Source organism: Apus apus, chromosome 21, assembly GCF_020740795.1.
Source record: "Apus apus isolate bApuApu2 chromosome 21, bApuApu2.pri.cur, whole genome shotgun sequence".
Lineage (NCBI taxonomy): Eukaryota > Metazoa > Chordata > Aves > Apodiformes > Apodidae > Apus > Apus apus.
This window is the reverse complement of record NC_067302.1, coordinates 3764449-3778325: the sequence shown is the minus strand read 5'-3', so window position 1 is coordinate 3778325 and position 13877 is coordinate 3764449. Positions and strand designations below refer to the sequence as shown.

Here is a 13877-nt window from a genome sequence, read left to right as displayed (position 1 = left end):
GGCTCCGGTTGGCGGGGTGCGAGGGGCCCGGGGCGGCCGGCGCGGCGGGGCGGGATGGGGCTGAGCGCGGAGGAGGCGGCGGAGCAGGAGGATCGCTTCGACGGCATGTTGCTCGCCATGGCCCAGCAGCACCAGGGCGGCGTGCGCGAGGTAGCGCCGCCGGGCCCCGGGGCGGCGGGATGGGGCGGCGGGAGCTTTTCCCGTATTCCCGAGGGGCGGGAGTGTTGGGGGAGGGGGGGGGGGAGTAGGAGGGGGTGTCGGTGCTTGGGAGGAGCGAGTGGAGGTGACCCCGTTATCCCGGGGCTGGGCGGGGCGCGGGAGGCACGTGTTCCGCTCCCTCCCCCCCCCCCCCGCGGCGCTAATGGCGCAGGAGGACGCGCTAATTAATCAGTGTGGTGTTAATTGGGGGCTGAGGAGCTCCGTGCCCTTGCACCCGGTTCCCATGCGCTCGGTGGGGGTTTGGGGTGGGGAAAGGGGGGGATGGGTCCATCCGGCCCGTTATTCCCGGCACAACCAACCCGGGAAGGGTCCCCTGGGAGCTGCCAGGGTTGGACCCGGCTGTGGAGCGTGGAAATAAAAACATCTTTGTCTGTTTCTACGTCCCTGCTGCCCCAAATTCCTGCCTCCAGACCTGAGAGGAAGCTGCTTCTAAACCCCTTCTGAAAACTGGGAATGCAGGAGCTGGATCTCCACAAAATCCATTGGATATTTGCTCAGGGAGTCAGGCACGGGGCTGAGTTCAGCCTGATCCTGGCACAGGGAGCACCAAGAATAAAAACTGCTCAAGAAACATGAGGTGGCTTGGAGGGATCTGGTCTCATGACTCTTCTTTTTTCCCCCCTTTCCTCCCCTTTTCCCACCCCTTTCCCTGTTTTCTCCCCAGCTGGTGAACACCTTCTTTAGCTTCCTGAGGAGGAAAACTGATTTTTTCACTGGTGGAGAAGATGGAGTAGCAGAAAAGGTAAAAAAACCCAACAACCTAAATCCTCAAGCATTGATGTCTTGTAACTCCCATGCCAGCCAGGCCTGTGCCAGGAATTCCCTGCCTGGACATCTCAGAGCATGAGGGGGCACCTGGGGACCTGCAGCCCCTGGTGCTGCTGGAATTAGTCACTGAAATGTATGTGGGGCTTGTTTGATGATACTGATGGAATTAATAGAATCATGGGATGGTTTGGGTTGGAGGGACCTTAAAGGTCATATAGATCCAACCCCTGCATGGGCAGGGACACCTCCCACCAGCCCAGGCTGCTCCAAGCCCCATCCAACCTGCCCTTCAACACTGCCAGGGATGGGGCAGCCACAGCTTCCCTGGGCAACCTGGGCCAGGCTCTCACCACCCTCACACCCAAGAATTCCCTCCTCATGTCCAACCTCCATCTCCCCTCTGCCAGTTTTAATCCATCCCCCTTGTCCTCTCCCTCCCTGCCCTTGTCCCAAGTCCCTCCCCAGCTTCCCTGGAGCCCCTTCAGGCCCTGGAAGGTGCTCTAAGGTCTCCCTGGAGCCTTCTCTTCTCCAGGCTGAACACCCCAACTGTCTCATCCACTCAAACAAGGCACTAACAAGCTGCCCCTGCCTGAGGTGAAGCTCCTGCTGCCACCAAGGTTTTTTTGGCCACTCTCTGGCCAAAGGCTTGTTTGGAAAGCAAACCTGCCAGCCCTGGTGACTGAACGGTGACAGACACCAGGGGGTGATAACCCCGGGTTACCTTGTTTGCTCACCTCAGAAAAAGCACAAAGTCTACATCCCTCCACATGCTGCACCTTCCTCTTGGGGCTGTGGTGTCTCTCCAGCTGAGGGGGCCACCCTGGGGGTCTGGGTGGGCAGCCTGAACATCTCCTGTCCTTCAGGAGTTCCTCACCCAGCTGGAGAGCTGAAAAACTGAATGGTTTCCCAGTCAGGAAATGGGAAGCAGGGTGTTTAAACAGCAGCTGAAGGTTTTCTGGCTTCTACTCACCAGTACAGCAGCTGGTCCCCTTCCTGGATCCTGGAATTCCACTGGCAAAGCAGGTGTTGGGTGTCTCAGGGCAGGTGTTCAGTGCCACCACAGCAGGTCTGTCAAGTGGCAAAGCTGGAGGCAGGGAGGGATGGGACAGGGTGGATTCAGAGGGAGCCAAAGGAAGCCTGGGTCAGTTTTCTTAGGACTAGAGAGACAATTCCCCAAATTCCTAGGGTGAAACCCTGGGCAGCACTTCAGAGACAAGCACTGGTTGGGGCTTTTGGAGCTCCTGGCAACTTCTGGGAGCAATTCCAGAGAAAATCCCTGTCTGTTCCTGTCAGAAGTGTTGGTTTCCTTCAGTGGTGTCTGTTCAAATGCTTGAGGGCCTGAAAAAGGGCTCAGAGCAGAGCCTGGAACAGCAGAGGAGCCACAGGAGAAGTGGAGGAAGCTGCTTCCACACCCTGCTCACCCTGTGGCATCAGGAGATGGGAGAGGGTGGGAAAGGCCACTTTTTGGGATGTAGAACAAGGGGAGTGTGGTGGTACCTGGAGAGAGGGGGTTGTGGGGTCTGGAAGGGAGGCTGGAAGAGACAGCTTGGATCCTGTGTCCTGGGAGACACCAGGCTCACCTTGTGTCAATAAATCTTGAAAACAAAGCAGAAATACCTGATGGTCACAAAACACAAAGTGTGGACTCTTTGAGTTGCTCTGGAAAGGTCCTTCCATACATTTCCCATAAACCAGCCCCCCAAATCCCCAGCTGGAACCCTCTCCACTCCCAATTCCTTTCCCCAGGTTCTGTCTCCACAGTCTCTGGAGCAGACTCCAGTTCTCATACGTGCTGCCCTGCACAGTGTCCCTGAGTTATCACCCCCGGGGCTGTGGCTCTGGCTCCCTGCCTGTGTACTCAGCTTCCCCTTTGCATCAGAGACCTTGGGAATTTGCTTCCCAGAGTCCCAACACCATGAGGATTTGCAGGGAGGTTGGAAGATTTACTGGGTCCAGGTCTGGAGCCCCCAAAATAAAGACATGGAGCTCCTGGAGAGAGGCCAGAGGAGGCCACAGAGATGATCCAAGGACTGGAGCAGCTCTGCTCTGGAGACAGGCTGGGAGAGTTGGGGTGTTCAGCCTGGAGAAGAGAAGGCTCCAGGGAGACCTTAGAGCACCTTCCAGGGCCTGAAGGGGCTCCAGGAAAGCTGGGGAGGGACTTGGGACAAGGGCAGGGAGGGAGAGGACAAGGGGGATGGATTAAAACTGGCAGAGGGGAGATGGAGGTTGGACATGAGGAGGGAATTCTTGAGTGTGAGGGTGGTGAGAGCCTGGCCCAGGCTGCCCAGGGAAGCTGTGGCTGCCCCATCCCTGGCAGTGTTGAAGGGCAGGTTGGATGGGGCTTGGAGCAGCCTGGGCTGGTGGGAGGTGTCCCTGCCCATGCAGGGGGTTGGGACTAGATGATCTTTAAGGTCCCTTCCAACCCAAACCATCCCATGATTCTATGACTCTAAGATTTATGTAGGAACTTGCCCCCCAGTGTAAAAACAATGAGCTTTTCAAACATTTCTCCTCCAAATCTTGACATTGAATCCCTTGGGAAAAGGTCAGAAGAAAGTAAAAAACCTTGGATCCAGTGGCTCCCTTCTCCCAGCTGTCCTGCAGGGCTGGAGTAGCTGTCAAACAGCTGGCTTGGGGGGTTGCTCATCCTGCTGGAACTGCACAACAAACAGAGAACCTTTCTTTTCCTGTTCTCTCCCTGGAAATAACACTCCCAGTGTAAGGAAGAACTAGGAAGGGCCACACTGAAATATTTTAAGTTCTCCTCCATAAAGTTTCAATCAATGGGTGGAAAAATCACCTCTGTCCAACCAACACATCTTCTTGTGCTCCTCAGCAGTGACTGGGCTTGGTTTGGGTTTGAAATGGATTTGGTTTAACCCCTTTTGGTGCTTCCAGCTGATCACAGATACCTTCAACCATCACAACAAGCTGGCTCAGAAGGAGAGGAAGGAGAAGAAGGCTCGTCAGGAGGCAGAGAAGAGGGAAAAGGCTGAGAGAGCTGCCAAACTTGCCAAGGAAAAGCAGGAAGCAAATGAGCCCAGGATTAAGGAGCTCACAGATGAGGAAGCTGAGAGGCTGCAACTGGAAATCGAGCAGGTGAGAGTGGTTTCTGGTGCCTGCAGGACCATCTGCTGGTCTCCTGGAGCAGTGAGGGGTGAAAGGGGCTGAGATGTCTCCCTGGGGGGTCACCAGGCTGGGGTGCTTCAAGATCCAGTTTCCAGAATGGTTGGATTTTCTGATGGTAGCAACAGCATTTCTGATGGCAGCAACCCCCTCTGCTGCAGCCCTCAAGGTGTGAGGACCCAGGGATCTTCTTCCCCTTGGCAGTAGCTCTTCCCTGGAATCCTAAGGGCTCAAAATTCCTGGTCAGTTTCCCAAGTCCTGCTTTTTCTTTCATAGAAACATTTTATGGAATGATTTGGGTTGGAAGGGACCTTAAAGATCATCCAGCCCCAACCCCCTGCATGGGCAGGGACACCTCCCACCAGCCCAGGTTGCTCCAAGCCCCATCCAACCTGCCCTTCAACACTGCCAGGGATGGGGCAGCCACAGCTTCCCTGGGCAACCTGGGCCAGGCTCTCACCACCCTCACACCCAAGAATTTCCTCCTCATGAGGCCACCTAGTGTCACCTCAGCCAGTAACACCAAGTGCCACCACCTGCCTGAGCAAGTTCCTTCTCTTTTTCAGCAGAAGAAGGAGGTACAAGGACAAGTGAACAACAGCCCAGGGAAACCCTCAGAGGATGGAGGGGAATCTCCAGATTCTAACCAACAGGTAAAGCTCATTTAGGGGCTTCATTTTAGGAAAATCAAGTTTTGAACAACCATGAGAACTCGGTGGGAATGTGAAAGAGTGTCCAGGCTGGTTATCCTTAAGAAAACACAAATCCCAAAGGTTTTCATGTGGATTTTTAAAGCTTTTTTCCTTGTAATGATGATTTAACAGAAACATCTTTTCATTTTAGGTCTAAATTGCTGTACATCTCAAATACATGCAGCTGAAATTCTTATTAAAAATTGATGATAATAATAGTAATGCTATAAAATAGTAATGATACAAAATAATAATGATATAAAATAATAATGATATAAACCAATGATATAAGTGAAAGATAAATGGAAACTTGACAAGCTTCTTTCCTTACCCTTTGAATTGGTTCCTAGGAAACAGATGATGAAGAGGAAGATGAGAAGGACAAAGGAAAACTTAGACCCAACTCTGGCAATGGAGCTGACCTTCCAAATTACAGATGGACACAGACTCTTTCAGAACTGGATGTAAGTTTTGCCAGGATCTGAGGAATCTGTGCTGGGAATAAGAGCAGGGGTGGTAGGAACAGTGGAGCTGATCCCTTGGATCTCAGTTCCCTGTGAGATGTTGTATTTAACAGTGGGATTCCAGGAGCTGGGAGAGAGCTTGGTAATTAAATACAGTTTATAGAGTCATGGGATGGTTTGGGTTGGAAAGGACCTTAAAGATCATCCAGTCCCAACCCCCCTGCATGGGCAGGGACACCTCCCACCAGCCCAGGCTGCTCCAAGCCCCATCCAACCTGCCCTTCAACACTGCCAGGGATGGGGCAGCCACAGCCTCCCTGGGCAACCTGGGCCAGGCTCTCACCACCCTCACACACAAGAATTTCCTCCTCATCTCCAGCCTCCATCTCCCCTCTGCCAGTTTTCATCCATCCCCCCTTGTCCTCTCCCTCCCTGCCCTTGTCCCAAGTCCCTCCCCAGCTTTCCTGGAGCCCCTTCAGGCCCTGGAAGGTGCTCTAAGGTCTCCCTGGAGCCTTCTCTTCTCCAGGCTGAACAAACCCTGGTGCAACCAAGGCAGAAGGTGTTAAACCAGCAGCTCAGGAGAGTAAGGAGAGGTTCATCTCCTCAGTTCTTCTCTTTCTTCTCTAGCTGGCCATCCCTTTCAAGGTGAACTTCAGGTTGAAGGGGAAGGACATGGTGGTGGACATCCAGAGACGGCGCCTCAAGGTTGGCCTGAAGGGCCACTCTCCTGTCATTGATGGGGAGCTTTTCAATGAAGTGAAGGTGGAGGAGAGTTCCTGGCTGATTGAGGATGGGAAAACAGTCACTGTGCACCTGGAGAAGGTAAAGGAATCAAGGAAGAGTCAGGCTTGTCTGTCTCCTGCTGGAACCAGAGTCTGGGAGATCCTCTGGGAAGTCCTCTGGGCTTTGGCAGCTGGGACAGAACCACTGTGCTTATCCTTGGGACAACATCCATGATGTTATCCAGGATAACTTGATGCTCCTCTGGGATATCCAATCCATTGCTCAGCAGTTCAGGAAAAGCTGGAAAGAAATCAGTCATTTCCAAGCTGTTCCTTAATGGAATGATGCCACGTTTTGACAGGAGAATCCAGGGATAGACCTTGTTGTTGCTTGTGTCTCTACTGGGCTTCTCCAGGTGATTTGTTTGTAATCCCATTTATGTCATGCCAGTCCTGACAGCTGATGCTCCCAGATTTCCCAGCTGTGGAATTTCAGGCTCTAGAAGATGGTTAGGAATGCAAGTTGTACTCTTGATCCAGGCTTAGACTTTACTGATGTTTAGGAAAAGTGTCCAAGTTTGATTCCAGCAGCTTTTTTCCTGGCCCTGAGACATAAAATTCCCAGGATAAGCCCAGGAAAGAAAGAAAAATCTATTTTGCTTCTTCATCCCTCCAGATCAACAAGATGGAATGGTGGAACAAACTGGTCTCCACAGACCCAGAAATCAACACCAAGAAAATTAATCCAGAGAACTCCAAGGTAAGAACATCTCTCTGGAATGGAACCTTCCCTTAAAATGTTCTCAATGTCTCTGTTCTACCAGTGTAAAACCAATACTGGGAGTACTGGTGGGTGTGGAGTCATGGAATGGTTTGGGTTGGAAGGAACTTAAGATCATCTAGTCCCAACCCCCCTGCATGGGCAGGGACACCTCCCACCAGCCCAGGCTGCTCCAAGCCCCATCCAACCTGCCCTTCAACACTGCCAGGGATGGGGCAGCCACAGCTTCTCTGGGCAACCTGGGCCAGGGTCCTGCCTTTGATCCAAGCCCTTCCTTTCAGTTGTCAGACCTGGACAGTGAGACCCGTAGCATGGTGGAGAAGATGATGTATGATCAGCGGCAAAAATCCATGGGCCTGCCCACCTCTGATGAGCAGAAGAAGCAAGACATCTTGAAAAAGTGTGTAAACCTCCTTAATTTGTGGGTATTTGTCCTCCTGAGCCCCTCCCCTCTTCTTGGATGTGAATATGTGACCAGAAACAGGTTGGCCTTCAGTCATAGAACAGTTTGGGTGGGAAGGGAGCTTAAAGATCATCCAGTCCCAACCCCCTGCATGGGCAGGGACACCTCCCACCAGCCCAGGCTGCTCCAAGCCCCATCCAACCTGCCCTTCAACACTGCCAGGGATGGGGCAGCCACAGCTTCCCTGGGCAACCTGGGCCAGGCTCTCACCACCCTCACACCCAAGAATTTCCTCCTCGTGTCCAACCTCCATCTCCCCTCTGCCAGTTTTAATCCATCCCCCTTGTCCTCTCCCTCCCTGCCCTTGTCCCAAGCCCCTCCCCAGCTTTCCTGGAGCCCCTTCAGGCCCTGGAAGCTGCTCTAAGGTCTCCAAGTCCTGTGCTCACATCTACAGACTCACTGAATTGCTGGCCAAACACCAGCCTGTGGGGGTGCATAGTGGGGAGAACAACCTACCTCTGGAATGGTCTTAATCTGCTGGTTTCAAGTCCAAAAAGCACGTTTGGGACTGGAGGTCCCATCTCTGCTGAACTTTAACACGGTCTTGATTGTCTTCTAATCTCCCGGTAGCGCCGGTCGCCGTCCCTCCCTCCACACCTGCCCCAGGCAGCAGGTCCCAGCAGATTGTGCCTTTATGCCTTTATTGCCCTGTTTGGTAGGAGAGCACCTGGGCAGGGAAATGACTCAGGAGCTTCCAAGGCCATTTGGGAAGGTGTGGAGGCAATTCTGTGTCACATAGCTTCTGCAGCTGGGAGTTATCTTGGGTTTGGAAGGATTTAGTCTGGCAGGGCTGGGTCCTTCTCTTCTTTGGCTTATCTGGAGCAGCAGGAGCTTCAGTCTGGTCAGGTCTGGTGAAGGGTTCAACTGTTGAGAGACCAGAGCTCCTTGGTTCCACTGAGCTAGGAGAATGAGGGATAGTCCTTGTCTCCTGCAAAGGCCTCCTTGGCAAGGTCACTCATTCATAGAATCCTGAAATGGTTTGGGTTGGAAGGGACCTTGAAGATGATCCAGTCCCATCCCCCTGCATGGGCAGGGACACCTCCCACCAGCCCAGGTTGCTCCAAGCCCCATCCAACCTGCCTTTCAACACTGCCAGGGATGGGGCAGCCACAGCTTCCCTTGGCAACCTGGGCCAGGCTCTCACCACCCTCACACCCAAGAATTTCCTCCTCATGTCCAACCTCCATCTCCCCTCTGCCAGTTTTAATCCATCCCCCTTGTCCTCTCCCTCCCTGCCCTTGTCCCAAGTCCCTCCCCAGCTTTCCTGGAGCCCCTTCAGGCACTGGATCAGGTTGCACTTGGGGCTGAAACCATTTTCTCTGCTCACATCCTTCCTGAGTTCCCAGTGCCTGAGCACTGGAGAGATCCCCCAACATCTCCAGGAACACTGAAGGTCACAGGTTTGAGTTTAGATCTTAATCTGCCCTCAGGATCTCCCCTCTGCCCCAGTGTCACTGCTACGTGTCTGCCCCAGAGGGAACGGTTACAGGGTGTGTGGCTGGTAATTAACAGCTCCCATGTGGCTGGGCTGCCTGACCTTGATGGCTGGGAGGGTTCTTGATAGCCCTGACCTGAGGAAAAAGGGTTTGTGGTGTGGGGAGTGTGTCCTCAAATGAACCCTCTTGCAGAGGCTCTGGGGAGGGAGCCAACTTCTCATGGCATCACGGGAGGGCAGGATGGAAGGGACCTCATGGATCATCTGGTCCAACATTTCTAAGTGCTAACACAGTTTCACTGAGGGGGCCCAGCACCCTGTGCAGCTGAGTCTTAAAACTGGGAATCCACCACTTCCCATGGGAGATTATTCCAATGTCTGGTCTCTTCTTCTGGAGTCCCATGGGAATCTCTCCAGGAGTAACTTGCACCCATTGCCCCCTGTCTTTTCCATGGGACTCCTTGTAAAAAAAACCTGATGGTGGAGAAAGTGGGAATTCCTCCCCCATCCCCAAAACTGAGCTGTTTGGTGGCTCCTGCTGACTCACACCCACCTTCTTGTCCTTGTTTTCCCCACAGGTTCATGGAGCAGCATCCAGAAATGGACTTTTCAAAGGCTAAATTCAACTGAGCCCTCCCCTTTCCCCCCCTCTCCCAGCCAGCCCACGGGATGGGGCAGGATACCTGGTGCTGGATATGTTGGGGTCCCTTCCCTTGGGCCAGGAAACACTTCCAGCATCCCCACCTGAGCTTGCTGCAGGAGCAGCTTCATGGAGTCATCCTCAGTTGTCCTGTGTGGAGCAGAGCAGAAGGCCATGGATTCAGCCTGGATCAGGAACCACCTGCAACACTTCCCAAAGGGCAGTTGGGAGGGAAGGGGGGGTTAGCACAGGGTGTTGGGGCTCCAGGAGCCAGGCTGGAGGGGCCTTGGGACATCCCTAATGGATCCCTTACCTTCATCTCCTGGCTCTTCAGAGCTGCTCATCCACTCTTTGCCATTGCTGTTTGGCAGGAGGTACTCCTGAGTTTTTCACTCCCTTCCCTTTGGCTTTCCTGGGAAAACAAGGGCCAGTTTATGTCATTAAAAAAATTCTCCTTTGGCCTCTTTGGGAGTCTTAAAAAAAAAACCCACTCAAACCAAACCAGCTGTTGCAGTGGAGAGAGACTCTGCTCCTGCTTTCTGCTGCTTCCATTCAGGAACAGACTGAACCCTCAAGGGAAACCTCCCATCCTGCATGGAGAGGTTGCCCTGGAGAGCCTGGGCAAGGGAGAGGATGTGGGATGGGGTGGTTGTTTTTTTTTTGGGGTGGGGGGGATGTTGTTGCTGGGAGTGTGTGTCCTTCCTGCCTCTTTCCCAAGGGCCTCTCTCCCTCTTGGTTCCTGGTGGCTCCACCTCTGCATGGCCCCCCTGTGTGTGAAACCTGCAGCTCAACATAAAGGCAAAAGAGTGGCACAAGCCCAGCTGGAAGGTGTGGTTTCTCCTGCAGAAATGATCCAAACTGGGCTGGGAGCAGGGAGGGGGCAGCACCTGCAAAGGAGAGTGATGGGGAGGTTGGGGTGAGGCTACCTGGGGATCATGATCCCAACCTGGAGAGCTGTGTCCAGCTCTGGAGTCCCCAGCATAAGGACATGGAGCTCCTGGAGAGAGTCCAGAGGAGGCCACGGAGATGGTCCAAGGCTGGAGCAGCTCTGCTCTGGAGACAGGCTGGGAGAGCTGGGGTGTTCAGCCTGGAGAAGAGAAGGCTCCAGGGAGACCTTAGAGCACCTTCCAGTGCCTGAAGGGGCTCCAGGAAAGCTGGGGAGGGGCTTGGGACAAGGGCAGGGAGGGAGAGGACAAGGGGGGTGGATGAAAACTGGCAGAGGGGAGATGGAGGTTGGAGATGAGGAGGAAATTCTTGGGTGTGAGGGTGGTGAGAGCCTGGCCCAGGTTGCCCAGGGAAGCTGTGGCTGCCCCATCCCTGGCAGTGTTGAAGGGCAGGTTGGATGGGGCTTGGAGCAGCCTGGGCTGGTGGGAGGTGTCCCTGCCCATGCAGGGGGTTGGGGCTGGATGATCCTTGAGCTCCCTTCCAACCCAAACCAGTCTGGGATATGATACAAATACCTCTGGAGCTCCCTGCTGGGGATGGACATTGGCTCCCCAGCTCAGGAGATGCAGCTGGAGCTCCGTGTCTCCCTCAGGACAAACTCCAGGCCCAGCTCAGACACCCTGGGATGACCAGGGCTCGTTGCTCCCAGCTCCACTCAGCAGCGCGTGACGGGCCCGGGGCAGCCACCCTTGCCCCTCCTCAGCTTTATGACAGGCTAACGAGTGTCCCAGCAGCCCGGGCTCCTCGTCCCTCCTTTTCAGGCTACCCCAGATCTCTGCTGTGCTGGTTCTTGCCTCTGCCACCCTGGAATGTTTCCACCTCCTACCCGAGCAAATGGGCACAAACGGCTGGAAAACCTGCCCGGGCAAAGTCCAGCCTGGCCCTGCACCTGGCCTGGGTGTCAAGGGCTCTTTGAGTCATAGGACCAGGCTTGTATTTAGTGTCCCAGTTTTATAAGGTCTTGGGGTCAAAAACCAGCACCCAGCCAGGTGAGCACTTACCTTGTGGGTGAGCAAGGACCTGGGTCTGGGCTGGATCCTCCAGGCTCTTCATCTCAGCTCAACTGACAACGTGTCTGTTCTGGGGGGTGTGAGGAGCTTCACCCTGTTCTCAGCTGTGAGTGGGACTGAAAGAGGGGAGATGGAGGTTGGACATGAGGAAGGAATCCTTGGGTGTGAGGGTGGTGAGAGCCTGGCCCAGGTTGCCCAGGGAAGCTGTGGCTGCCCCATCCCTGGCAGTGTTGAAGGGCAGGTTGGATGGGGCTTGGAGCAACCTGGGCTGGTGGGAGGTGTCCCTGCCCATGCAGGGGGTTGGGACTGGATGATCTTTTAGGTCCCTTCCAACCCAAACCAGCCTGGGACTCATCGCAGGAGGCAGGTTGGGCAGCAGCCGGGAGAAGCCAGAGCTGAGCTGGAGGCAGGAACCCCGGGGGAAGCTGGGGCAGATTTTGTGGGGACTGAAGCAGTGAGACTTTGCCCTCCAGGCAGGGGCAGGGGCAGGGGCAGGGGCAGGGGCAGGGGCAGGGGCAGGGGCAGGGGCAGGGCAGGCAGCCCTGGGGAGGGGGCTGTGGCTGCAGCCCAGGACCCCCGGCAGGTGAAGGCCCAGGGGGATGTTTGTGGCCGCAGCTGATCCCAGCGCAGCCCCTGGACTCCGACCCCAGCGGAACAGAAGGTGTTTTTGCTGGTGGCCTTGTCCTCTGCAAACACCCACCTGCCTCTGACTCCGTCCTGGCCAAACACCAGCAGCCCTTTTGCTTCCAAACAAACACTTTCCCCCAGAATAAACCGTGCCGAGGCAGGACAGATCTGGTCGGACCAGCTGAAGTAGCTTCAAGTGTGGATCCTCAGCTTGGTCTGAGTTACCAGAGACCACAGATCACGACCCCGTCCTTGTGACCACAGCAGGGAAGCCCCAGACACCACAGGGGACACTGGGAACCAAATCCTACCAATACATCCTGGTCTTGACTCCCAGCAGCCCATGGAGGGCTGTGCTGGAGGGTGGCAGGGCATGGATCCCAGAATTCCAGACTGCCTTGGGTTGAAAGGGACCTTCAAGATCATCTCAGTCGATCCCCCCTTGTCCTCTCCCTCCCTGCCCTTGTCCCAAGTCCCTCCCCAGCTTTCCTGGAGCCCCTTCAGGCCCTGGAAGGTGCTCTAAGGTCTCCCTGGAGCCTTCTCTTCTCCAGGCTGAACACCCCAACTCTCCCAGCCTGTCTCCAGAGCAGAGCTGCTCCAGCCCCTGGATCATCTCCGTGGCTCCTCTGGCCTCTCTCCAGCAGCTCCATGTCCCTTCCCACGCCGCTCTTGTCACCCGCAGGAGCCGTTTCGGTGCTGCCACCCCCTGGAGCCGCGGCTGCCGCACAGCCCGGGGCTCCCTCCCTGCCGCTTCCCTTCCCACCTCCTTGGAAAGCAGAACCTGAAGCCATCCAAGCTCCACGAAGGCTTTTCCAGATGTTAAAAGTTTCCCCTCGGTCTGTTGGGGTTGTTGTTTTTTTTTCCTCCCCCCAGCTCTTGGCTCAGCTCTCCCGCAGGAATGTTGCAGCTCAGAGCTTGGGAAGCAGCCCAGGCTGTGCTGGGAAGAGCAAGGAAACAGCAAAACCCCACAGAGGGAAACTGAGGCACGGGGCACCTCATGCTACCTCTTACTTGGTGGGGAGGCCACAGCTCCTCTGTTGCTGCTCAGGACCAGGCTGCAAAAGAATTAGGGTCAATTCATCCACTTTCCACACCAGAGTGAATGAAATCACTCAGTAGCTCAGGGTGTGGGTGGGGAAGATGAATTGACCAGCAGTTCTGGGTGTTCCAGCCCAGAATGAGTGTTGAGGGAGGCCCAACCTCTTCCAGGAAAAACATTTGAGAAATGTAGAAGGAAGGACAGAAAACTATGGCCCAGACTTGCAGGAGGAACCAGCAGGGCAGCTCAGGAGCAGGTGGGGACAGTGGAGATGAGTGGCACAGCCATGTCACAGCACGCTTGGCCAGCAGCCTTTGCTCCTGAGGAACCAACTGGCTGGTTCATGGGTTCCAAGAATAAAACCCAGCCCCTCTGGAGACCCCTTCCCAGCTGAGACAAGGTGACATTTACCTGTTCATGGCTTTCAAATCCTTCCAGGGAACACATCTCCTCCTACACGCCCAGTAGCTGCTGCCCAAGGGTGGCTGGGCAGGTTGAATTCCATCTTCTCTGAGCAAAACTGGGAGAGACCAGGCAGGGGAGCACAGAGAGGAGGAGTCAGGCCTGGGCTCAGTCTTCTGCCAACAATCACTGGTCCTTCACGGACCAAACTGAGGGCAAAAGGAATGGTTAGTGCCAACCCTCCAGCCTCTTACCTGGGATTGAGAGTTGGTCCTGTGGAAAATCCCACCCACCAGCCCAACCCCTGCTGTCCTCTGCCCAGGGAGCCTGAGGGAAGGGCAGGGAATGGAGCCCTGCAGGTCATCTCCTGAGGGTTTGTAGGGACATCAGTGCAAAGCTCTTCCTTCCAGGCAGAGGGACCAAGGCAGGTTCCCACCTCCAGCAGATCCCACCAGGGACAGCAGCCCCTCCAGGGCAATTCCTGCAGGAGGGAAGAGCTGGAAATTCTCCCTCCCAGGACTGAATTTTTTTCAGATCTCTGTTC

General features: G+C 55.0%; 1 protein-coding gene across 2 annotated transcripts; it reads left to right on the top strand.

Moving 5' to 3' along the window:
- NUDC (nuclear distribution C, dynein complex regulator) lies at nt 1-10125 on the top strand. 2 transcript variants are annotated; one of them, XM_051637891.1, is made up of 9 exons: nt 1-150; nt 884-961; nt 3886-4086; nt 4683-4766; nt 5156-5269; nt 5897-6091; nt 6668-6751; nt 7054-7172; nt 9249-10125. In XM_051637891.1, exons 1-9 carry the CDS (start codon nt 55-57, stop codon nt 9298-9300), a joined length of 1023 nt encoding a protein of 340 aa, XP_051493851.1. In that variant the 5' UTR covers nt 1-54; the 3' UTR covers nt 9301-10125. The 2 variants fall into 2 exon arrangements, with proteins under 2 accessions (XP_051493851.1, XP_051493850.1); XM_051637890.1 differs by having other exon boundaries at nt 30-150; nt 4680-4766.
- The last annotated feature ends 3752 nt before the right edge of the window (nt 10126-13877 follow it).